The sequence below is a fragment of the Pygocentrus nattereri genome, chromosome 14, assembly GCF_015220715.1.
Source record: "Pygocentrus nattereri isolate fPygNat1 chromosome 14, fPygNat1.pri, whole genome shotgun sequence".
Lineage (NCBI taxonomy): Eukaryota > Metazoa > Chordata > Actinopteri > Characiformes > Serrasalmidae > Pygocentrus > Pygocentrus nattereri.
Window position 1 is genome coordinate 6,426,881 of NC_051224.1, and position 25,694 is coordinate 6,452,574.

At 40.4% G+C, this 25,694-nt stretch overlaps 1 protein-coding gene across 1 annotated transcript in view; it reads right to left on the reverse strand.

Moving 5' to 3' along the window:
- Positions 1–25,694, reverse strand: part of ntn1b (netrin 1b) — an 82,346-nt gene that overhangs the window by 33,556 nt on the left and 23,096 nt on the right. Inside the window, exon 2 of the mRNA XM_017705677.2 lies at positions 6,993–7,181. Within this exon, the coding sequence (XP_017561166.1) occupies positions 6,993–7,181 (189 nt within the window). The remainder of the gene's footprint in view (positions 1–6,992; positions 7,182–25,694) is intronic.

Consider the following 25,694-nt stretch of genomic DNA (forward strand, 5'->3'; position numbering starts at 1 on the left):
GCGGCCGTGTGATTGGCTGATTAGCTATTCGTGTTAACAAGCAATTGTACCTAATAAAGTGGCTGGTGAGTGTATTGTTTATTAAGATTAAAGACTTTGGCATTTAAAAATTGTACTGGACAGAGAAGACTAGAGTCATGGCAATAGCATGTGACATGCATGGTTTAAAGGGTCAGACTAGAAAGATCATTAACAGTGTGAAGATTTTTGATAATTTATTATTTATTAACACATTAACTTTGACACTAGTTGTTTTTCCTGTTATGTAGTATTCTGTAGTACCGCATTGAATCTCTCAGCCACATCAGTTCAGAATTCACAATTTTGTATTCATTTTGTGTCTCCCATCCAGCTCTTTCTTTACCCAGCATGCACTGCACAAATATATCACAGACCACTGGGAACCCCCCCAAAGCAATACATCCAGAGATATTTTGCCAACTTCTCTATTAGTTAACTGGAAAATAAGTGCTTGTAGTTTTTCTAGATGCTTGTGGAAATTCCTCTCACTTCCTACATCATTTGAAGGGGGTTTCCTTGTCTGTAAACTGGAAGCCTCACTCTCTGCGCTTTTGTCGCACAACTGTAGGAGGCATGTAGGCATGTTTACAACGGATGTAGCAATGATCACATTTTTCGTTTTAGTCGTTTTAGCTTTTAACATTAATGCAGAGCGCCAGCTAAAGTGACACCAAGTCTTTTTTTTTTTGTCCGTGCTTATTCAATCCATCAAGAGATTACATGTGCTTAGAGTCCACTTCAGAGTCTCCAGTTGTCACTGATAAGGTGGAACTATACTTTGAGGCAGAGTGCTTTGAATTTCAATGTGCACTTGACACGGGTACTTCATATTAGTCACACTAGAGTGGCTATGCTCCTGTGCTCGAGCCACCCACCAGCCGGCCTACCTGCTGTTGTTTTAAGCACTACTCTACTTTTACACCCTCGCAGTCCACCACAGAGCACCGCAGACCACCGTCCAAACTAGAAGCACTAATGAATGCTAGAAGTTGGGGTAGGGGGTGGAAGGAACTGAAAATGTGTGGCCTTTGAGGTGCTGAAAAACCAAATGTGAGAAAAACAAATGAGAAAAAAAAAAAAAACAATGTGGCTTGTACAAAAGTTATGGACCATTTTATGGTTTATTTTTATGTTTTCTCAATATATTAAACAAACAAACAAAAAAAATGCACCAGGCATTTGCATTTAAAAATCAAGGCTATCCAAACCTTGGCATACAACTTTACTGTTTTCTCATCATTTTTGGTTTAAAAAAACAAATAAATAAAACAACGATGGTTCCATCTCTAACTTTAAGCACACGCAGTGTTTTTTTTTCTACCTGTGTGTACTGAAAAACGTCAGCCTTCCTTTAAAAAATGTCCTGGGTTGTCACATGAAATATTGAACTGAATTGAATTCAGAACCATCAGCTAACTGTGTTTGCACACTGTGGGATTAGACCTCCACATTTTACCCACACACATACATGCACACTAGTGAACACACACACTAGGGGGCAGTGAGCACACTTGCCCAGAGCAGTGGGCAGCCCTATCCAGAGCGTCTGGGGAGCAATTGGGGGTTAGGTTTCCATGGCAAGGGAACTTCAGCTATGGACTGTCAGCTCCCTAAAAGGGATCGAACCGGCAACCTTCCGGTCATAGTGCTGGTTCCCTAACCTCCAGCCCTCGTCACATGAAATAAATGCATAAATGATCTAAAAACACTTTCCACTGTAGCGTTTCACAACATTTTAGATTTTGGCAACTACTTCATTTATTAGAGTTAAACGAAAAAAAAAAGTTTGCCAATGTTCATGAAATATTACAGCCAATTTTCATTTCTATAATCTACATCAACAAACCTTCTGCATTATTTAAAATTCTTTAGATGAAGGTGTCCTTACTGTTTAGTAGCCAATCAAATGGGAAACAGTCTGATAACACAGAATGTAAATGTAATTCATTACGTATCCAACTAGGTCAATTATTTTGTAATAAATATGTAATATGTGATGTAAATCTACTAACTCTAGCCTTCCAAGGGTTAAGCGCGATCCAAGAAAGAGAGAAAGAGACAGAGAAAGAGACTAACAGAGACAGAAGGACAGAGAAAGGTGGCAAGTTAAGCTAGAGAAGAAAGAAAGAGGCTTGTGGGGGGATTAAAACAAACTGGTGTAGCTGTGCTACACGACATGCTGTTTACACTGCGCTTGATGAGGGATGAAGTCGTTAATCTGGGAAATAAAGCATGAGGCATTCCCCGCTGCCACTGGAGACGGATTCGGTTCGGACCTGCTCTGTTTCCCTTTTCATTCCCGAACCGTTTCCTATTCCCTCCTCGGCCCTTCGCAAGCGGGGCCTGCGCGGCCGCGTTTGCAGGAATTAGAGCCGATTTTCTCCCGAGCGCCGCTGGCGCTGCTGTCACGTTCTCCATCCAAAACAAGCAGGGCGAGATGGTTGGTTGACTCGAACAATAAATACGGCCTGTCCCCTAACCCACGTCATGAGTGAAGGCTCTGTCACCTGAGGAGAGCGTGGCAATCAGGCTGTTTAGCTTTGGACCCCCCTCACTCCATGGCCAAAGACATGAATACCTGCAACTGGAAACCATCAGCTCTTTCTACAAGCCCCTCCCACTTTTTAGGAGCGACATGTCAAGCTCATTAGCTTGAGAGAGAAGAAATGCTGTATGCTGTGTGAAAAAACAACAAAAACAAAAAAAGCTAGCCTGGCTGGAGGCCTATCCGTTCTACCTTCTGCCCTCCCAGCATCCCAAATATAGCCTGAGTAAATGTTTTGGCTGGCAGGAGCGAGTAGACGTCGTTGAAAACCATTCATAACCTCCGTATGAATCAGCAGCATTCCTCTGGTGAGAATGTGAAAGCGATGACAGTGAAGCATAGCGCCGCGTTAGCCATCAATCGCACCCCAACTGCAGGCTTGGACGGCCTGCGAAAGAAGCCACTCTAGCCATCGGCTAATTAGCTGCCTACATCAGTTAGGCTGAAGTCTATTAGCCATTTTCCTCCGTCTGAGGCCAATTAGCTGTAGCCGGTGTGGGCGGTGAATGAAGTTTTGGGAAGCTGGGAGAGGGAGTGGGGGATGTATTAGTGGATGGGTGGGGGGGCATCAGGATGGCAGTTAGGGTACTGTTGGAATGACACTGTGGAATCCATCTCAGAGCCAGCAGGAATGCAAACACAACGGTGGTTAAAAACCACACTGTGGTTTATTCTAGACCTCTTCAGCAGCTGTGCTCACTGTAAAATATGTGATGGCTCCAAAGGGCGAATGGCAAATAGGTTTGAAACGATCTGGTAGCGTGATATTTTTACAGTAGAGCCGTAATTTTTATTTGAATCCTGTAAACTCTAGGCATATTATTCAGTTATTCATCTTCAGACTTATAATTCAGTAACTACTGCAATTCAGTGATTCAGTGATTTTACAAGACTAATATGTAGGTTATGTGGTTATGAGATCGTGGAAGAACAGTCTAGACAAGTCCTTCGAGTTTAAGGGGGTTAGTTTCCATACCTTGAGGCATTTTCCCCATGAATAGCTTTTACGTTGTGTGCCCATTGTTGATTCTACATGGAGGTATAGGATACTGTGTAAAACTAACTCAATAACCCAGCTGTCACAACAGAAATTAGACCAATAAATATAAAATATCTCATTATACATATGATTTCAGGGTCCACTATTGCGTTTCAGTGTGAAGGATTGCTGCCTTGTTCAGGGTTGATTGTTAACATTCTACTTTTGTTCTGAATTCCATGGCAGGCCTCCCTCTCTCCTTGGCCTCGGCTGGCTTTTTCCAGGGGAACTCCTTTTATGCTAGTGCTGTCTCGTTCCACTCTCAGGCAGCTCATACTCATTACGCTTCTCCAAGTTAAGCAAATAAATTCAAATAAAAAAGAACAGGGAGCCCGCTTGCTTGGGACCACCGATATTACGACCCTTCGCTGTTTTAATAATGGGAGTTCACCCTCCTAGCGCATTTTTTAAAGGGGTCTGCAAAAGATATGTTGGCTCTAAAACCACCTAAAAGTTCGTTGCATTTGTGTAAGCTTGGTGGGATCAGTCACTGATCAACAGTTTGTGATGACGTACGTTTCTGATATAAAAAAGTAGAAAGGTGGGAAAACTTCAAATTCATTTACTGTTCATCAGACATTCATTCTCATTCATAATATATAACATTATTATTAAAATATTACATTTCATACTTTAATACATGTTGGAAAATAATATATAGCCTAAATTATATTATTATTATTATTATTATTACTGTTGTTGTTGTTGCATAGCCTTAGTGCTTTGCATTGTAACTTTTGAAAGGAAATTCTCTACAACTTATGTGGAATACCACCTAAAGTCAACTAAATATAAACCAAACAACATCCATCTGTTTCTGTCATTACATTAACACATAGTAATAATTATATTCTGATCCCTCAGTGCTCGTCTCAATTACACAACCAATGACCATTAACAGACTAATACACCTCGCAACTCAACTGTTTTCAGGGTAAGCCATCACAGCAAACAACAAAGACTTTGTTTGCTAGTTAAACTAAGAACACTGATTGAGCCATATGCCTTGGATTTGAGTTTAGCCTGGATCCTAAACCTTTCCTTGAGTTTAGGAAAAAATCTGATTATTTGACTGTACAACGCAAACATTCCACATGCAAAATGTTGCGGCACACTCTTCTAAGCTGCATTGCAATCGGGAACTTAGGAAAGAGGTGCCGTTTCTCAAGCTGTACAGAGACAGCACCTCGCGCATGCAGTCAAATCAAGCGGACCACCCACCAAGATATGAGGGTATGATGTGGCATATTGCAATATAGAGTTTTAAGCAAACGTTTTAACACCTCCAGTCAAATGACATGTTTTGTTGATTTTCTGAGTGAAAATAAATACATATCCTCTACAGAGAACCCACTTAAATAAGGTATTTTCCTGTAAATTATAGTGTGATTTCTGTGTATTTGCTGACGTAACAAACATACATAAAATGTGCCATCACTACTGCATAAGCTGCTTTTTATGCCTATTTTTTCCCAGTATGTGAATTTCAGCAAATGAACAGTAAAAGAGAATGAAAATGTGCTGAAGTGTGTTCTGTGTAGAGGATGTGTTAACTTATTTTCACTTAGAAAATCAACAAAACATGTCATTTGACCAGGGATGCCCAGCTATTGTACCTGAGTGCTGGCAGAGGGGTTGGAAAGGGCAGGACACAAAGGGTAGGAAAGTTAGTTGAGAGGGAGATGCCCCCTTTTGGCCCCCCTGTGGCATCGTGCCTGATGCGAATCAAGTGAATTCAGTGCTTGTACAATGAAGCTCTTCTGGAATGATCTATTACTCATGCTTTGGACTATTCTAGTAAACAACAGAGAATCAGAGAGAGGTTTTTAATTGCTTAACGACTCCTCTGACAGCAAAGCTAACATGCAGTCTCTATCCTTAATCCCCAGCAGAAGGAGCTCACCACCACCTTATACTCTTCTGCCAAGACCGAGTGTGCTGTGGGAACATGGATTTCCTCTAATCTCAACATGCGCTGTGTTGTACGTGTGTGTGTGCATATGTAGCCTACACAGCACTAGTGTTTGTGCACCACTGTCAAGCACACTGAAGATAATCTCACACTTCAGTCTGACTTATGTTTATTTGTGTTATCTGAAATTCCCCAGCGGCTCCAAATCTCTGCAGCGGGTTCGAGGCCAGGAGGCTAATTCTTGTGCAGGTGGGCATGACACAATGTAGGTACACTTCCCCTGCTTTTCTAGGGGCAGTTTAGCTCATACCTTGGGATATGGTAAATCAGTATGCAGCCATGCCCAAGGAAGCTGCTGCTGTGAGAAGTTCTGGAGTTCACTTGCTTGAACCCACAGAGAAGTCAGTTTTTTTTAAGCTGTAAAGGCAAACCTACAGAGATAGTGTTGTCCACAGTGGTGGTGATAGGAATCAGATGTTTGAAGAATTATGATGCCTCTTAAATGCATTGTTTTATAATAGTTCTGATAAGGTTTTGGCCTAAAAATATTCTTTGAATATAATTCATGATGCAGAAGGAGAAGCAGGGTTTAGGCAAAATAGTCATCCAAGAACTTACTCTCTCAGATGGACTACTATTTTATGATTAACATTTAAAAACATTACATTGCAGATACATGTAGGTTCACATGTAGGTGATTATGGATAGTAAATTAAATGGCTATATTTGTGTTGTGTTGTGTAAACATGGCAACCCCTGGTTCCTATCATCACCACAGTAAAGAAATTAAGGGTTAATACATTTTCTCTACAATGCATAATTTCGCATAAAAACCACCGTGAATGACACAACCATTGAGTTATTTAGTCGTTTAAAAAAAAACGTGGAATTCCCCTTTAATCCTTACATGTCTAGAGTTGTTATTGCTGTTTTAGTGTAGGTTAGACTTACATTTAGATTATTTTAATGCATGTCATTATAAGCAAAACATATATTATGTTCTGTAAGTGCTGCAATGCTGCTTCGTGGTTATAGCTGAAACAATGTAGTGCAGCTCAGTGGCACAGCAACTAAATTCAGTGTTCCATAGTGAATTAGTAAACAAGGATCTGTACAATTTCTTATTACATTGATCAGGTTTTATGTCATTGTTCTGTGAATGTGTTTAACCGTGCAGCGGAATGCATAGATCAGTTAGAGGATACATTTATTAGAGGATCGATCAGCTAATGCAGGAGTGGAGAACCCCAGTGCTGGAGGGCCAGATTCCTGCTCAGCTTGGTGATTTTGCTGCTCAAGGCTTGGTTAGTGTGATACAGGAGAGACATGACCAAACCGGACTCTAGCCCTCAGTTCCCCACTCCTGAATAGAAGCCACCAGCAGATTGGATCAGACCGTTTTAGTGAGCTTAGCTTTTTAGCCCACTTTGACTAATAATTTTGGCACCTTTGAAAGCACCTAAATCTCTGCATACCTTTGCAGGCGCGTCTGTGGGAGATGGCCTTGGTCATGTCTCTGTAGTAGCCCTCTTTGCAGTAGTGGCAGTGGCGCCCAGCTGTGTTGTGTCTGCAGTTGAGGCACACGCCTCCGCTCCTGCGGCCTGACAGCTTATACAGCTCCATGTTGAAACGGCAGCGGCGTGCGTGCAGGTTACAGTGGCAAGCTGGAAGAGAAGGGACGAGACAGAGAGACAGTGAGTTTGATTGGAGATGATCTGCGCACAAACACAGCACAGCTCCATGGGTTCCTTATGAGTCACTGATTCAGAGCTCTAACACCTCCAACAACATAACACCTTGGCCAAACACGGAACACTGGGTCCATGCTGGTTTGGGTATGGGAAAACTGAGTGGCGCCAAAGACAATCCCTATTGCATCCTGTGGGAAATTAAAAATGATCCAAAACTGATACATTTTGCAGCTGAAACACAAATAGTACTACATGCATATTACAAACATCTAACAGATCACTAAAGCTGGCATGGTGTACATCAAACGAAGATGCTTCTGTGAAGCAAAACAACATCCTTTTGCCCAAAATGGCAAGAGTGTTGGTTGGATAATTAGTTGGATAGTTGGTTTAGCTCAATGTGCACTGCTAATTAAGTACACTTAGGACATCATGTTTGACTTAACTTGTTGTTAAAAACAATGTGAATTATTAGAATAAAAAATACACGTAACTACAGTAAATAATATTGAGAATTTGTTTTCTTTAAAAAGGAGTTCATGTGCAGAATGAAGTTTGGTTAATGATTTGTCCTGGATGGTTAATGATTTGTCCAGCCATCTCACTTGTTTTAACATAATCAAGTATAGACTAGAAAGGATTATAAATACAAGTTACACTGGGTTGCAACGAGCAGAGGTTTGGAAATGATAAAAACACACTGACACGTGCAAAATCACTACTACTTGTATTAATGTTATTCGTATTTATCCTAATATCAGCATATTTCTGGGCAAATGCATGCTTATTGTCCAATTCAATTAAATCTATACTTTTTCTTTTTTTTCTCATTACATTAGCCTGACACTCTTATCCAGAGCGACTTACAATTTGATCATTTTACACAATTGACCTGACTGCATGTCTTTTGGACTGTGGGAGGAAACCGGAGAACCCGGAGGAAACCCACGCAGGCATGGGGAGAACATGCAAACTCCACACAGAGAGGACCCCGGTCACCCGGCAGGGGAATCGAACCCAGGCCCTCCTTGCTGTGAGGCGACAGCGCTACCCACCACACCACTGTGCCGCTCAACCTTTGCACAGTACAGTGTGTATCATGTGATCAGATACTGAAATTGACACTAAAAGACTCTACTATTACTAAATCCACTTAACTAGCACATATTACAAAACATGCATAGGGTATTTTGTTGAGGTTTCCAGTCCAGCCTTATAATATTAATAATATAAATGATGTGCAGGAGTGTTAGTTTGCATGCGGCATACAGTATATGTAGTAATATTCCTATTTCAACTACTTAATTTCCTCAAAATGCAATAATGACACATTGAAATGTCAGGCTTTGGATTTTCTCAGGTAACCACAGAGCATGATAAAGGCAATAGACTAAAATGGCTTAGACTTGCAGCCAAGCTGACAACAGAATGACAGTGTGTCCTCAGGGGTCTGTATTAGAGCAGCACCCCTGCACCCCAGCAGTGTGAATAAGAGAGCAGAATTGATTCAGGCAGGCTTCTCCAGTCTCTACACACACCGAGCACAGAGGAGGAGAGTTGGAGAGAGGGATGAGAACAGACAAGAAGTTTGACCAGCACCCTGAGAAAGCTGTGTTATTTTAATGACATCACTGGATCGCCAGGCCTCTGTCCACTCCAGTAATTCATTAAAAGACAATAGCTTTGTAAAAACAGTTGGCCAGGAGATTGCTTGCTCTCTGTCTCTCTCTCTCTCTCTCTCTCTCTCTCTCTCTCTCTCTCTCTCTCACACACACACACACACACACACACACACACACACACACACACACACACACACACAATCACCTGCTCAAAGCTTTGACCTTTGACCAACTTGCCTGGCCGCTGCCATCAGCCATGAAATTGAGCTTCTCTGCCTAAAGCTCTGAACAGGTTATGGCAGCAATAAGTGTTTTTTTATACATAAATGTTTTATTTATTTTTTTGCTTTTATTTTTTGCCATTTAATTAACTACTGCTTTTTCCATGCAGCACATCTTCTCTCAACCCCATAAACTCTCAGGGACCTGAAAATACTAAAATACTTTAAACATTCTCAACACATTTATATAGCAATATTTTTTATATATATATATATATATATATATATATATATATATATATATCAGTTATTCATCCTTTAATATATGCTATTCTCTCTCTCTCTCTTACTATCTCTCTTTCACATTTATTTATAATTTCTGTATATTTTACATTAAGTTTTTAAACATCCTGTATCTTCTGAAAAACTTCAGAATTTCAAGTAAGTAAGTAGGTAATTAAATAAATAAATGAGGTCTTGTTTTCCAGTACATGGCAGCACTTAAGTGTTAAATGGAAAGTAATCTGAAAGTAATGAAAAGCAATCAGAAAGCACTGTGAGATTGTGTAATGCTTTAGACTGCTGGTGCTGATGACTGTTTCGGGCAGGTCCATCAGTAATCAGAAAGCTCCTGCTTTCAGAGTGACTGTATTGTTTTCCAAAAAAGGATTTCAGATTTTTGTCTTTCTGCTTCATGGGCAGGAATGGGAAGTGGATCCAAAGACTAAAAAAATTGTTCTAGTGCTGCTAAAGTTCATCTGTTTCACCACTGCAGTAACTGTGAATCCTCCACTTTGACTCAGGCTGCTCTAGAGCTTTGATCCACCCCTGCGACAGATCTGAAAAAATCACAGGTGTTTCTGTAGATCATTAAACTGTGAGAAAACACTTGAACACTGCTGGCTGCTAGTGCTCTTAGAACAATGGACTGACCAGCCCAGAGTCCAGACCTCAACATCACTGAATGTGTTTGATTTCTTGGATCGTGAAAAACGGAAAATGCAACCAAGTTGTGTGACTGAACTTCAAAGGTGTGAAAAAAGTAATGCAGATCTCTTTGAAAAAACTGAAAGCAGGAATGAAGCCATAATAAAGGAAAAGGTGGAAATGGTAAAAACTGAAATAAAGGATATTATATTTAGTTGTTTGAGGCTCCTGTGTAATTTTCTGTTTTTTGATTTGATGAATATATCGCTGCTGTCAGAACAAAACCTCATATCTCCATTTTTGACATTTATCAGTTTTTGACGTTTAAATTACCTGTTGTTCTTTATATTGTGTGTAAATTTCACGATGAACGACCAAAATAAATGGCTCAAAATGACTTGGTTCCATTTACTAAAGTAATTTTTAAAAAGTATGTTTTTAGCTTGTCCTGTAAAGTTACCATTTTGGAGAAATGAGATATCTCGAACTGTACCACAAGCCCTTCAAGTACAGCTCGGCTTGACCTGACATCCTTCAAGGCGCATAGAAGACAAGCATCGAGACTGTTCTCTGTACTGGCACCCAGGTGGTGGTACGAACTCCCACTGGCTCCGAACAGCAGAGTCTCTCACTGTCTTCAAACATAGACTGTAGACTCTTTATACAGCACTTAAATGAAAACTGAATAAAGTATTGATTGTAATGCATTGTACTGCACTTATGTAGTGTATTGTATTGTATTGCACTGTGTATTGTAGTTTATTGTATTGTATTGTATTATATTGTATTGTATTGTATTGTACAGAGTTCTGTGTTCAACTCTGTTCCCTTTCTCTGTGTATCAACAGTGACTTTTTGTTTCCAGCAGTATCTGAGCTCAGGACTAGCTTTCTCTATTGGTAACTAGCAAAGATACTTTCTCTAGACAGACAAAGCGCTTCTTGTAAGTCACTATAACTTCTGGATATGAGCGTCTGCTAAATGCTGTAAATGTAAATGTAAAATATGAGGTTTTATTCCAACAGTAGTGATACTACAGGGAGATTCACTCAAAAGAGGCCCTCAATATTCTGTAATAACTCTCTCTAGGACGAAGCAATCTGAACAAAACTATGTGCAATGTGCTCCTCAGTATATGGAGCTTCTAACAAGCTGTGATGCCCCTGCATCAGAGCAAGGAGGTAGGCACCGGACAGATGTCGCGCTGTTTAACCTCCATTTGCAACTTCCCTGTACTTCCCCTGTTACAACAGAATATTCAGGGCCTCTTTCGAGTGAATCTCCCTGTACATATACAGTGTAGACTGAAATAATATAAGCTAGACCCCAGAAGGAAAAGGATGTTTTAGTCAATATTTCAAGTCTTTTGTAGGAACACCAAGAAGTTATTAAATGATAGTGTTACATAATGATCTATTTGCAGTAAGTTATTGATATGCTACCTGATTGAGATGAATTTTTCTATAACTTCACGCACCACGCGATTTTTCAGGTGTGTAGTTGCAGCATCATGACACATTTGATATGTGTACCTGCAGTATGGTTTGATACAATGGAATACAGTGAAAGCGTTTGAATGCTAGCGTATATAACAGAAAGCGCATGTGGCGGGATTGAACAGGCCTGCTTTTTAAGGCTAAAAGAGCAGGAGATAGCTGGAATGTCTGAGCCACACACTTCCCCCCGACATGGGAGGAAAAGTAAACAAAAGAAAGTGACAAAGACCAGTGAAATGTGCCGCACGGACAGTAAGCATGCGCTCTGCGAGAAAGGCTTTCATCAGATAGACATACGGCCAGCGCTGTACGTCAGTACATGGCGGCCCTTAAATGGAAAGAAATATGAAATTATGAAGAGCAATCAGAATGCATTATGACATTGCGTAATACTTCGACTGCTAGTGCTGATTGTTCTGGGCAGGTCCGTCGGTAATCGGAGAGCCCCTGCTTTCAGAATGACTGTTTTGTTTTTTCGAGAAATGATTTCAGATTTTTGTCTTCCTGCTTCACTGATTATTTACGATGCTGTCTTTTGTTCAGCAGAACCAAACAGCGTGTGTGCAGGTGCACAACAGAAAGGCCCTCATCATGGCTCATTCTCTTCAATCTCTCCATCTGTTGCCTTTTGCCTTTGAGGTCACTGCTCCAAGATGGAAGTGATAGACAAAAAAGAAGAAAAAAAGCAACACGGAAACACTGTTCAGCCCATATAATGCACACTGCTGTAGTTTGACTCACACCTGCCTTAGAATGCATGCAGCGTTTAGTCACCACATACGGGCGGTTTCATACACACGCACACGAACAGGAAGGAGGTGTTAGGCAGCTGTCAAGGTTTTTTATCCCCCCCCATCCCAAACACTTGGCCCACTCAGCACGTTCACAGCATACCAAAGCCAGGCTTTGAATCTGTCTCTCTCTCTCTCTCTCTCTCTCTCTCTCTCTCTCTCTCCTGATTTCAGGCACTACTACTTACCACTTTCAAAAAGAATGCTGCAAGAAAACAAATTTTTTCCATGAATAAGAAAACAGCCCAGTTCTTAAAAAACATCTGCATAATTAACTGGTTAAGATGCAAACAAAGCCATTCAGAGAGGCTTGATGTAAAATGCTCCAATCTTACAAAACATCTATATAATTCAATAATGAAGATGATAAAAACATCAATCTGAGGTGCTTGATTCTAAGAAAACTTAGCGAGTGACTTGTTCACAGTGGTGGTGATAGGAACCAGACCGTCCACCTCTAAAAGCTCCCTCACAAAAACTTACTGCATGAAATGGTTATGAATACCTCAGCCTGTTGTGTGAGACACTCTAGTTTGAAGAACGTATTTTATAACATATAACATCCATGGTGGGTGGTGTAAGGTGGGCACTGTAAGACAGTATAGTGCCACTTTTCCAGATGTACTTTCACCACCATCGACATTACTTATAAAAACAGAGGAAGTGTAGGTGCACTGGTGGTTTTAGATAGTAAATAAAATGACTGCATCCTCCCTGGTTCCTATCACCACCACTGTAAAGAAGCCTGCATCGGTCGGTATATCTACAGTTGATCATTTCACATCAAAACACCCCACATGACGTCGTTTACATCGCAACTAATTAATATGCTAATATAATTACTCAGCAAGGACATTGTTCCATGATCCCTTGGAAGGTGCAGTTGGGTGATAAGAAAAACATGGAATCTTTTCATATCAGTTATTTCTCAATTAACCAAGCAGAGGATTCTGTCAAAAATCCAACCACATCTGTGTGGAGGTTATTTTTAAGATTTAAATTTGATGAAAAGTAATTGTTGCTTACATATTTTTGGCATATTTGTGTTGAAACAAATAAAAAGACAGATGCAGACTCAAAGCTGTCAATGCAGAATGTAAATAGTAAGTAATAAATAGTAAATGAATTACAAAACTCAATCTGTACTTATACATCGCTGCTGTTGGAACTCATTTTACTTTTTAATGTAAATCAATGCAACCAGACTTTGTCAGAGTAATTTTGGGCCGTTTCACTTTGGAATTATGTTAAAAACTGAAAAACGGCAAAAGAGTCATGGTTTTGTCCCAACAGCAGGGCTATGTTATTACATGTGTGTGATGTGTAATATGGTATAATTACACAATTACACTTATTTAGTGTAGTAAAATAAAAATAATAGCTTTCGACATCTAAGTGATTAAATCTGTTGAAATAATTCTCTTAAAAATCTCTTAATCATTATACCTGCCATTATACCTGCCACAGCTGCTCCAGACACAGTAACGCCATTATGATTAGAAAAACAAGCTAATATGACAGACAGTAATAAAGCTGTTCCAAGCTAAAATATTCAATGCACAGAATAATTTGCCTTGTAATTATATTAATTAGCCTCAGTTCAGTGTGTGCTAATGCTAAAGCAGAGACTATTAGGCATTATCGCTACAGCTGTCCCCAGCCTCTCGTAATGAGGACTGTGCTATCTCTCACACACGTCACACTGCTGCAGCATTTATCGGCTGCCTAATTGTCCTGCAGCCCTGATCGCTGGTGCTCTGATAAGCTGTATTTAGACCAACAGGCTGAGAATGTCCCTCAGAGTCTGCCAAACCACAGCTTTGAGAAACACTGACCCTGGCCTAAAAGCCATGGATGACCACAGGGGCAAACAGTGCTCCTAAAACTTCCAGGTCAAAAAGCTTTGACTTCTTTCTCACAGTGCATGTAGTATCATTTACGTTTGATCAGAATCCTCTGAACATCAATAGTGAATGTAACCACTGTCAGTTGCTGCTGTACTGTCCATCTACGATCAACATCAGTGTGTATGCTCAGCAAGTCTCAAAGGTTACCTCCTTATTAACAGTGCAGCTGTAGTGGAGATTTTTACTTCACCCACAAGAAATTCATGCTTGACATTAGCCTGTCTTCTGAGGCCTGTAGGTGGAGCCATTCAGCAGCTCTTGCGTGCACTAATCTAAATGATTTTAATTAGGTTTATACTTTTGTAGCACCACTTTTGAAAACCTCCACCGCCCCATTAAGAAATTAAATTTTAAACTTTTATGTTTTTATGTCACTTACTATTAATTGTCTTTTTCCAAAGTTTTAAGAAGGACCCACTGCCATTAAAACAACAAATCAAAGATAGTTTGTGCATATTATTGATCAGTAGGAAATCATCAGGGCCTTCTAGACCTTTAAAGAAGGCCTAATGATTTCAAAATAGGTTTCTTATTTTTAGTTAATTGCTACTTAGAATGATCACAGTGGTTGAATTTAAACTGCAAGTATTGTAGCACTTTTAGAAAATGAGATTTAAAAAAAAGATTTTCCTGTGGGATGAACATGGAAACAGCCAAGCAAACGCTCCCATGGGTAAGGCCCATTATGAGCTAAAGGCCTCAGATTAAATATCATTTGAAAGTTACAGTGGAATCAACAAATCATAGTCATTGATTAATCTATGGCAGCCAAAAATATGAATTACACCATTATAGAGGTGTTTTTTCAATTTTTTTGGGATTTGTGACCTAACTAAAGGCCAACCTCTTATAGTCATGGCTCACAACTGTACTCCAGTATGTATTATATTGCCATTTAGAGCTTTGCTTAACAACTACTCAAACTTTTCATTGCTTTTTTTGATAATCCAACCTGTGATACCCCTGAGCCAAACTTGTGGTGTGTTTTTTTAATATCATTTTCGTCATTACCTCTGGATGAGGCATCATCTACAAGTGTTTATCGTCTGATACATTTCAGACATGCCTCTCGTCTCTCCTAGACACAGACAGACAAAAGTCTCTCTCCAGTGTTTGGGCAAAGCGAGGCATTCCTCCGAAATGGCTGTTTATCCCAGATCAATTAACCTCTCACTGCCTGAAGTCCATAATTACTGTTGCCCCATTATGGTTGTGTGGTGAGTGCCAAGTCAAACAAAGCACTCATCTTCTCGAGGCACAATGATGTGAGGGACTGACGTTTCAATACTCGGTGGATTAGCGCTCATGTCAGAAACACTCTCTCCTATCCCGCAGCACGTTTTCACGCTGTCGCAATGCTTAATAGCTCGGCAATTCCAAGATCTGTTTGCTTTCGTCATTTGGTTTTTTTTTTGGCTACATCCTTGTGATTACTGTAAGCAGTACAAGTGCCACAAATCTCTCTTTGTATTTGGACTTGAAGGATCAGGGAGGGGTTGGTTTGGGTGAGGCTGTGCTAGGCCTGCTTCAGCTGGCGGGTGAGATATAGTTTGGCCGTGTCTAAGTGTCTCTGTCTGGGGTGCACCTCTGAGTTTCCCTTCTAGGATAAGAGTATGGATTTCACATGTTTATGGGGAATATAATAAGCTTGGCAGGCTGTCAAACAGGTTTTTGTTTCAATATCCTATACAAAACAAACGCTGGCGTGATGCTAAGTTAAACTAATAAACCCTTTAGGTGGAAGGATAAGAAAAAATAAGCTCCACAACGGCCCATTGGAAACACTTGTTTTGAAGCCCACACAAAGCACTTGTACAGCTTGCATAACTTAAAAGTACTGTGTGGGTGATGTATGAAGAATGTCCATTAAAATGCTAAGAGCGCACATATATTATCAGCACTAACCAATTTAGTGGTACCATTGTGCAGCAAAGGCAAGACAACAATTATTATATTTTAAATAGTATGTGTTGAGATAATGCAACCGTATTGAAGTGATTTTATCGTTGCTGTTGGGACAAAACCTTGTCTCTCCGCCTTTTATGCTTTTTGTTCTTCCCATTATTTGAAAACCACCTGCCATTTACATATGTGAACATTTTATAACAAATGGGCCAACAGAACTGGTTTAATGTGTTTTTATCTAAACTTCCATTACATTACAAATGTTTTTCCTTGTCTGGGAAAGTTTTTTTTGTTCAAACAGCAATGATAAGGTTGTGGCCTCTTTCTGCAGGCATCCTAGTAGCCCATGGAAATCATTAATCAATGTAATCACTAAAATATTGTTCTATGTAACTCTGTTACACTGTTGGCTGTCTGTGTGTGAAATGCTGTGGCTGTGTTGAGCTGCTAGTGAGCAATGTGGACAGAAAGGGGAGGGATAAGAAACTCTGGCTGTAAAAACAATCCAGACCTTTCTGTAAAAATAGCCAGGCTGAAACAAAATAAAGGGCACAACCGCAGCTTTCCTGATAGAAAAAATTGTGTCAATGCCGCAATAAAAAAGTAGCATTTAAAAACAACAACATTGTTGACTGATATGCTGTCCATTGAAGACGTTGCCTTCCAATTTGGTCGTTTGTACACATTGGATTCACCATCATTGTCATGGTGCTATTGAAAAAGATTGTTGACAAATAAAACAAAAAACTCATACTGCGTAAAAGAAAATCTAAAATAAAAACCCCAAAAGTGAGCAAAATAACGAACCACGTGTAAGTGTTTTGCAGAGCATTAGTAGTAGGAGGCTTCAAAAGTCATTTTATGTAGTTTCACATTGAATGTCCAAGTGGAAATTTGGGAGAATTGAGATTAGGCTGGGTACTGTGAGCTAATGTATACACTCACACATATAAGCACATGAATGCTCATGCAAACTATAAAAGTTATATCCAAGAGAATACCTGTAGTAGTTCAAGGGTTAAACCAGCGGCTCCTACCTCAAGTGGTACAGCTCTGGTTCGCCGATTGTTACCAAGTCTTTTCAGAGGATAGAGTTTAGCTGTAGCTGAAATGATGTTAAATTATGTAGCAGTTCCATTGAGGCACCTGCATGAAACTGCAGCACTACTTCAGATAGAACAGAATTTCAAACAAAAAGCTAACATTAGCCTCCAGAGGAGCAATGATACTGGCTAACACAAGCAATGTTCTACAGAGTTAATTACTTGTTGGGTATTACTGCAGCAATTTTCATACATGAATCACGTGAAGATCAGCAGATCAGCAAGAACTGCAAAGAAGCAAAGCAGATCAGAGCAGACAAGAATGAAAAAAGGAGGATGAGGGCATATCCGAGCAGGTGGGCAGTAACTTACTTAGCTGCCATTATTTTGCAGCATGTTGACTGTCATGGTTATATGACATTTAAGAAAAAAGCTTTCACCAGTTTTCATTTTATCACTTTTATCAGTGTAGCATGTAAAAAAATAAATAAGAATGAAAAATTAATAAGATGGAAATGTGCAGGGTTTAGAAAAAAGTTATTTTCCATGTGTGCATGTGTGGCAGGAGAAATATAGTTCGGTTTTGGGTTGGGCTACCATGAAACTCTTCGTCTGCAAACAAGTCCCATTCTGGCCCTGCTCATATTACATCTACCCTGAAGATACTAAAGATAAATCAATACTAACTTTAATATCATCAATAAATTCTCGTGCTCTCCATGCACTTTCAGGTACTGTCAACATTTCCCTCCATTAAACATTTTGACGGCACATTTCAAGAGCATCTGTTGCTTCTTTCGGAGCGGGAATTACAACAAAGGCTCTGGCAGAGTGACATCAACACGATTAATCTCTTTTACAAGTTTCCGGAATGCTTTTGATGGCAAAAAGGGGGGTGGGGGGTGGGGGGGTATATATGCTGACTTCTGACTTTTGGCAAATGGATTCACTTGATTACCGTTTCATGCATGTGCCTCTGGCACGGCATCACCTTGGCATTCCATAAACAAATAAAAGATGAAGGGAATGTGGCGGCGATGGACAGAGAGGGATTTTAAGCTTTGATCTACTCTGGTACTTAAGAGGAATTGATTGAGTGGAAAAGGCAGGAAGTAGATGTGAAATAGTAATGGGCCACACGTTGGAAGCAACTTTTTACAGGTTGATGATGAGAATGTAGGTCGTGGCAAAAATGTCTGACTGTTGCAATCCATCGTAATGTTGTCAAAATAATGAGAGCTCTCCAAACTGCTTCACTGCTTCATACCATTAACTATACTGTATACCATATAGTACATATCGCTGGTTGTGAAATGAAATACACCTTGAGCGTTAAAGTTACCACTCACATCAGTAACATTAGCTGGGATGCTAACAATACTGCTTTTCATGGAGGCATCCGACTTTGCAGCATAGGTCAAAAATGACAGAATTCCGACATCCGACTTCTTAGTTAAGTGAAATGCTGCATTACTGCTGCTAGGTTGACCAAACACCAGCATGCTGGCAAAAATCCTATTCAGCCCACTGTGAAACTGTCATTTTTGTAAAAACCCCTAATTTTAAAGCCTGACGTGAATTTATTTTGTATTCATGTATAAGGTTACACTGATAGGACAGTTCAGGTTTAATTTTTTAAATCATGTAACTGAGGTAACAGCACGGTGGCAAGTCTGCCATTCCAACTTGCTTAGCTTTGCTTGACGATAAAACAGCATAAGCTCTGTAGTACTGCATTTTCACCTGGAAGCAGAACAGAGACTGCTACAAACTATTATGTTGAATGGGACTTTTCCCAGCATTCTGCAAAGCTTATCCACCCTCGCAACTTTTGCCATTAAAGAGCACATTTGTTGGCACAGCATGGACAGGTCAATTAAATGCCTCTTCGGAACATCTCTCATGAAAAACCCTGAACATTACACTACGCTAACAACCTATTGCTATAACAACCATAAAGAGTGTTTCAATAACATTTATTTTTGCATTAAACCCTGAAACTAGACTCGATCTGTTTCAGCTTGCTGTGGAAACAAACCAAAAGCCAAAGGGATAAGAGCAAAGCTGTGGCTTCTGAGATGTTATCAGGTAAGATGGTTAGCATGGCTAATGCTAGGTGTTACTTTCATCGCCTTCAGGCGACTCCTGAAGTAACAGAGTCTTCGATAGTCAGCCTCTGAAGTCACTTTTAACCTTTTAATACCTGTCTAGCGTCCACAAGCGTGTGTTTTGTGCTGTGGGATAGGATTAAAGATTAAAAGATAAAAAGGCTAGTTAGCCAAAGTTAGCAAGGAAGCTCCTCCAAATGAGATCTGCTTATTTTAGTGACAAATGCACATTCTTTCGATCGTGTGACCCCTCAGGGGAAGCTTAATGACAAAAGGATGTGGCCCAGGTTCCTTCACCTACAACCAGTACAGGTCTGTAGCTAGCAGTTTGCTGCTAATCACATTTGAATGCAACATCACTTTATTCACTCCAGGCCAGAGGCGGCTTCTTCCTGGGCCGAATCCCACAGTGGCAGTCTGGGAGGCTTGCTGCCTGCCCAGCCGAGTGCGCTGTGATGTAATGGGGAGGGGGGCATTCTGTTTTATGAGCACTGCTCTGTGATCTCTTGCCGACACCAATTAGCTGAGCAATCAGACCTCCATGCTTTTGTGTGAGTAACTGCTCGTAAACGCCACAGTTGCCTAGCGAAAGTTAGGCGCAACGACTCAACAAATACAATTACGCTGAAACCAGACCAAAGCTTAGCCGTAGACAGGGAAAGACAACCTGGAGATTTTTTTTTGTCCTGTTTTGTAGAAAAAAACGGTTGTAAAAGTGTCATTCCTGGACATGTGCGGGCAAGCAAGGCTTCTTATTCCGTGGCTTACGTTTTGCACATGGATTATCTTATAACAGCAATGGTGCATCCGTTTCTTGGGATTTCACTGGTTATGTAAACAGAATGATTCTTTTAAAAATAACACAATGCCCCACCCCCCACCGGTGTTAATCACCATACTTTTTTCCTCCAAAGTGTGTGCCCATTTAAAAAACAACGTCTTATTGTACGTTTGAGTGATGTGTCATTTTCCTCTCACCTTATTTAGTCTGGCTTCCAAAAATACTGGTAATTCATCAGGAATCAACATGAGAAAAATGATTATGTTGTAATTTTAAGTGAGAATGATCAAAAGTAGTGAGCCTTGAAACTCATCATCATTAAGCCTGCTGATGTAATACTGGGTGAAATACCAAAGTGGACCATTAACAAGCTCACTACCTCATTTGTCATGACATTTAATGATTTGAGCAAGGCCCAAAGAGACAGTATAATGCCTCATTGAGTTCAAGCTTGCTGTCATGTGCCTGCAGTTTCTTGCAAGCTCTGCAGTTGTTGCCTCTTTTCTTATGCGCCATACCATTATTCTAGCGAGAATCTGTTATGTAGTGTGTTGACGTGCAGAAAGACAGCGTCTTGGTTGTGCTAAACCACGCATGAACCTTAAGTACTTACATGCTGATGTGAAATTTGCAATGCCCATGGCCTTGACTAAACAAGCAACACTTGACGCAATGGGTCTAGACAGTTGTCCAGTCATAATGTCCAGACACGAGTCCCTTCGCTAAGTAAACATGGTTGGTATGCTGAGCCAATCATAACTTATTGTGTTTAAAAGGTAATGATGCATAATGATCAGAATATCTACATGCATTTATACTACACAGTTCTGGAAATGACCCAGGCTATAACAGGAGGATTTACAGAGGACCTCAGTGGTAATTAGTTTCAAATCAAAGGAAACTGCTCCAACTGTTCACCACATTGCGACCTCGAGTTCTCATGCCCTCTGCGTCTCTCTGCCACACTCTATTTACTCCACATAGAACCCTGTGATTTGTTACTGGATCTCTGGGAGGTATTTCACAATCTTAAAAAAAAAAAATCCCACACTTCAAGAATATTAGTTCGTATAGTAGCAGCAACTTGCACTCACTTAACCGCTTAAGCGGCCAATGTGGGAAAACAGTGGCCTATAAAATTTCCAATTAAATGCTCCAGCTGACATGTTAGCCATGGTAATATTTCAGCGCTTCTGTGTAGTTTGGGAAAATAAACAAAGTAGCTTGAGGTCAGCACAAACTGTAGATACATAGAGAACATAGAGTACATTTCCTGTTAGACTAGTAACGGCATAAAAGATGAAATACACCAGCTGTGCAAAAGTCAGAGACCACCACAAAATATAACATCAATTTATTACGTATTTATTTTGTTTATCATGGCTTTATTACAGCTTCCGTTCTTTTTGGGAGATTGCTTTCAGTTTTTTAAAGAAGTCTGTAGAAATGGTTTTTCACAACTCCAAAGTTCAGTCTTAGAAGTTGTTTGCATTTTTGCTCCTCATGATTCAAATAATGTAAAAATATTCAATGGTGTTGAGGAAAACACCAACAGCTTCTTTATTTCATTCTTTTTTTTGTACTTCCTTCCCTCAGTAACAGCTTCCTAACAGTTACATAGCCTTTCAGACCTATAGCTCAAAATTGCCTTCTCACAGTGGAAGGATGGACAGAAACACCACATTTTCAGATCTGAAGCAAAATTGGAGCTTGATTTTCTCCTCTCTCTCAAAGATGAAAGCTCTAAGAACTGTGTATACGATGGTGACAGTTGTGGTGGTACCAGATCTTGCACAGTTGATAAGAACTATCTTTTAATAATTCTTTTAACTACAGTTTTGTGAACTCCTGGTTTTTTCACTTATTTCCCTTTGATGTTTCCACTCCTTGTGCAAGTGAATTATATAATATTGCTAGAAATATCTCCTGAAAATGAATAACTTGTACTTAATCGCCATTGTGGCTGAAACTAAATGAAAAGTCTCTGACTTTAGCACAAAAGCGTACAAATCTTTTGTATTTTACTTTTGTTCAGAATTAAAGCACCTGCTGCATGCGTATAGACAAACCACAAAGATATTTGTTATATTAATAAGTGTGAAATACTTAGCTTGGTGTACTTTGGGAATACAACAGCACGTTATCTGGGACTTGCTTGCAAAAACCTGCCCTAGAAACTAATGAAACTCAAAATCTTTTTACAGAGAGAAAGCCTTTGAAGCTAAGCATTACTCTTCAAATACTGAGTTGATGAAATTGTAGCAGGACTTTGGGGCTTTTAATAATATTCCTAGATGAAATGTTCAGACAAAACGTGCTGATCTAGGATAGGTTTCAGCTTGTAAAATACAGAGTCATAAGACGATACAGAGACAGATTTGCTAAATATGGGCCCTGCTGCTTAAACCAAGAACAACCGATTACCTGCCAACCTTTGGTGGACATTGTCCAGTCTGAAACAGAACCTTTATTTCTTCTACGCTCAACACAGACTTTGAGGTAACATCACAAATGTTCAATAGAAAATGGTAGCATCTGGAATCCCAGCTGTAATGTCCTCTTAACTACTCCCTGAGCTTGTTAAGGCCAGAGTAAGCCCAAAGCGACAGAGCAGCTCAAGCCAAACCACAGAAGCTGAGCATCTCCAGCTCCACAGTGAGATAAAGACATCCCTTAAAGCCCTGGACAGTAGATGCTGCAGAACTTGGCATGAATGGATATGCTTCCCCTGGGGTCATAAATCAGTATGGACCTCAAGGAACGGGGCTTTGGGAGAGGAGGGGCGGGGGGGAGACCACAATATGTGCTCTTCCCTTTCCCGGCCTGCATTCCTGCTGTTCTCAAGCCCGGTGTAAATCAGGCCTGTGACAGGCAGGCCTGCAGATGTGTGGCCCATCAGTTCCATTGCTGTACTTCCAGGCTGCAGCAGCAGGTCCAGGACCCTGCTCTCAAATGATCCGTAAATAGGAATCTCCCTCAGTTTCACTTACGCCATAACCCATGCAATATAGGGCTGGCGTGGGAGCCGGTGGACGTGGCCGAAGACGAAGGGCTGACTCTTCTCCACTGCAGGTGTCATAAATCCGTGACACCTCCAGCCTCATTCTCTCCTGCTGCAGGAGATTTACAGTCCTTGAAGGGCAGTAAGAAGCCTCATTGACGCTGCTTTATTGGAACGTGACCTCCACAGCTGGGGAGGGCTTCTTTGGTGAGGTTTACTAGGCGTGAAGTTGACTTGGGTGATTGCATGAGTTGATTTGGTGCAGAGGGCCTTCTATGCTTCACTGGTGTGTTGGATTGAAGTATGGATCCCTTCTCCATTTTAGGATATTGGGAGCTAGTAGGAATTCAGAGGTTGAATGGAGCCTGTTTGCTTTTATTGGCAGAGTTTGCTAGAGATAATTCAATTATGAAGCATACTGGACAAGTAAAAGGTGGAAAATTGAAAGATATTACAGTCTTGGGTGCTACAAGGTTATATTTTTGGGTTAGTGTGTTAACTTCTGGCCTGCGCTGGGGCGCTGAGCTGTGCTGAACAAAGTAGGTTTGGATTCAAACTTCTTAACCTGAATAAGTTAGCAAATCCACGGTATATTTTTCATCCTTGGACTCATAATTTCATGAAGTTAAATGGAGTGATTTATAAGAAAAAGTAACATGTTCTGAACGCATTTTATATAAACAGAATAGTAGAATAGAAGAATATCTAGAATATCTTGATTAGGCACATGGGAAACTTGTACTGTTGGAAGTTTTACATAATTCACACTGTTCCTCACTTTTACTGGTTGAGCATTTTCTTCGTGTAATTCTTTCAAAAGTTCCAAAATTCTTACATTTTTACTCTCATACTTCAGTCCACTGCTGCTCCCACAATCAGGGGGACTGCCACTTCTTTCATGAACTCAACAAAAGTGGGACGCTTGGGGACCTTCATAAAAGCTAAATCTGTTTAGCTTATATATCTACATAAGCTTATCACAACCTGCCCACTACTAGTACAACTTCTTCTTCTGGTCAGTTTCATCACCCCTTTTAAAGAGCTTTGCAACACTGAGATAGCTTGATCAGTCTGCTCAGTCTTTAGCAGGAATTTCAGCACAAAAATCTACTTGCTGGGTTTCTCTTTAGGGTCTAATGACGTGTTTGCTACATAATGTTCACTGACTTTTAAATATTTAATAAACAAGCACTGGTTGTGTTTCTTTTATCGATTACATGGTTATTTTAAATTTAAATATTAAGTAACAACTAGCAGTGAGGTTGCAGATTGCAACCAAATGAATACCCCTTCCCTCCCTTTCCAAGCGCACAGTAGAACCTACATTGGCCATCAGGTTTTCTGCCATCATCTGTCTCAGTTTCATTTTGCCTCTTTGTGTTTTTGCTTCTTTAAATCGTCCACCCTGCACCTTTAATTTAATATTCAAAAAGCACTATCCAAAATGTATTAAAGCAAATGCATTCTGAATATCTGCCATATTCCAGATATGTATTCTGTTACATCCCAAACCTGGCCATAAAAAATATATCTAAGCTTCAACAAACTACCAAGTGGTGAGGATTAACAAGTCATAACATCGCCCTGCACAGTATAGAAAGTGATGAAAGTTATTCTTCAGCCCCAAACAAAGCCTAGTCCAGAACTTAGGAGCACCAGAAACTCAATTTTTAAAGTCAATGACTAATAAGCCTGTTCTGCAAGGTTCTAAATCCCATGCGTCTTCACCAATCACACATTAGCCTCAGGAACAGGGAACGGAGATGTGACACCATGTTTTCCTTGAGGGTCTACAGTTCGATCACTGGGCTAACACTGATTAAACCCTTAGCCTGGCTGGAGATGTTTTTCTGAGGATCAGCATGAAGGGGCCATAATGGGCAGCGTTCCAGCGGTCCCCCGCTGGTCTGCCACACGCTCCGTCTGAAGCCTAGCCCACAGCGGACAGGGAGCGCACAGGAAGTGGCTGAGCTGTAAATTACTAACTCCAGGTGACCATCCATCCTCACTGTGGCGTGTTTATTGTACCTTTTTGCCAAGCTTGTCTCAAGGATGTCATATATAACAGAGCAAATCCCTCTTTCTGATATGAATCTTCCATGTGACAGATGGGGGCAAGGCATGTTTCCTCTGATGTCTGGAAGGATATGTGAGTAATGCTAATTTATGACAATAATAAAAAAGGCTAATTGGTAGATGAAAGTGTGGAAAGTGAATCGTAGTGAAAGAAAAAGTGCTTACAGCAATGAGAATCCATGAATCCAGATATTTTTCCCCTTTTTGTCACAAACCTTTCACAACATCCCCAAACACCCTTGTAGCTAGGGGGCTTTCAGCAACAGGGCTGGCCAGGAAGAGGGTGAGTACTTCCTGCTAGAGGCCAAAAGTGTGTTGTGCCTGGAAACAGGCTGATGTCAACTACTTCCTGAGCAAATGAGCTCACATGATTCGGTCCTGATAGGCTGTGTGGTTACCCCTGGTCACACCTACTTGTTATCACTTTAAATGTGGCAGGCTTCATCGAGAATTGGGCAGGATACTCTGAAAAAGCAGTGATGGCTGAATATTGAATATACTGTTAGAAATTTCACAAGGGTGTAAACAAAAATCAGCCTTCACATAGAGGTACGTTTTTTCTTTCAGTTTTTGAACAAATGTTGACATTTATGACTTAAGCTGAAGGC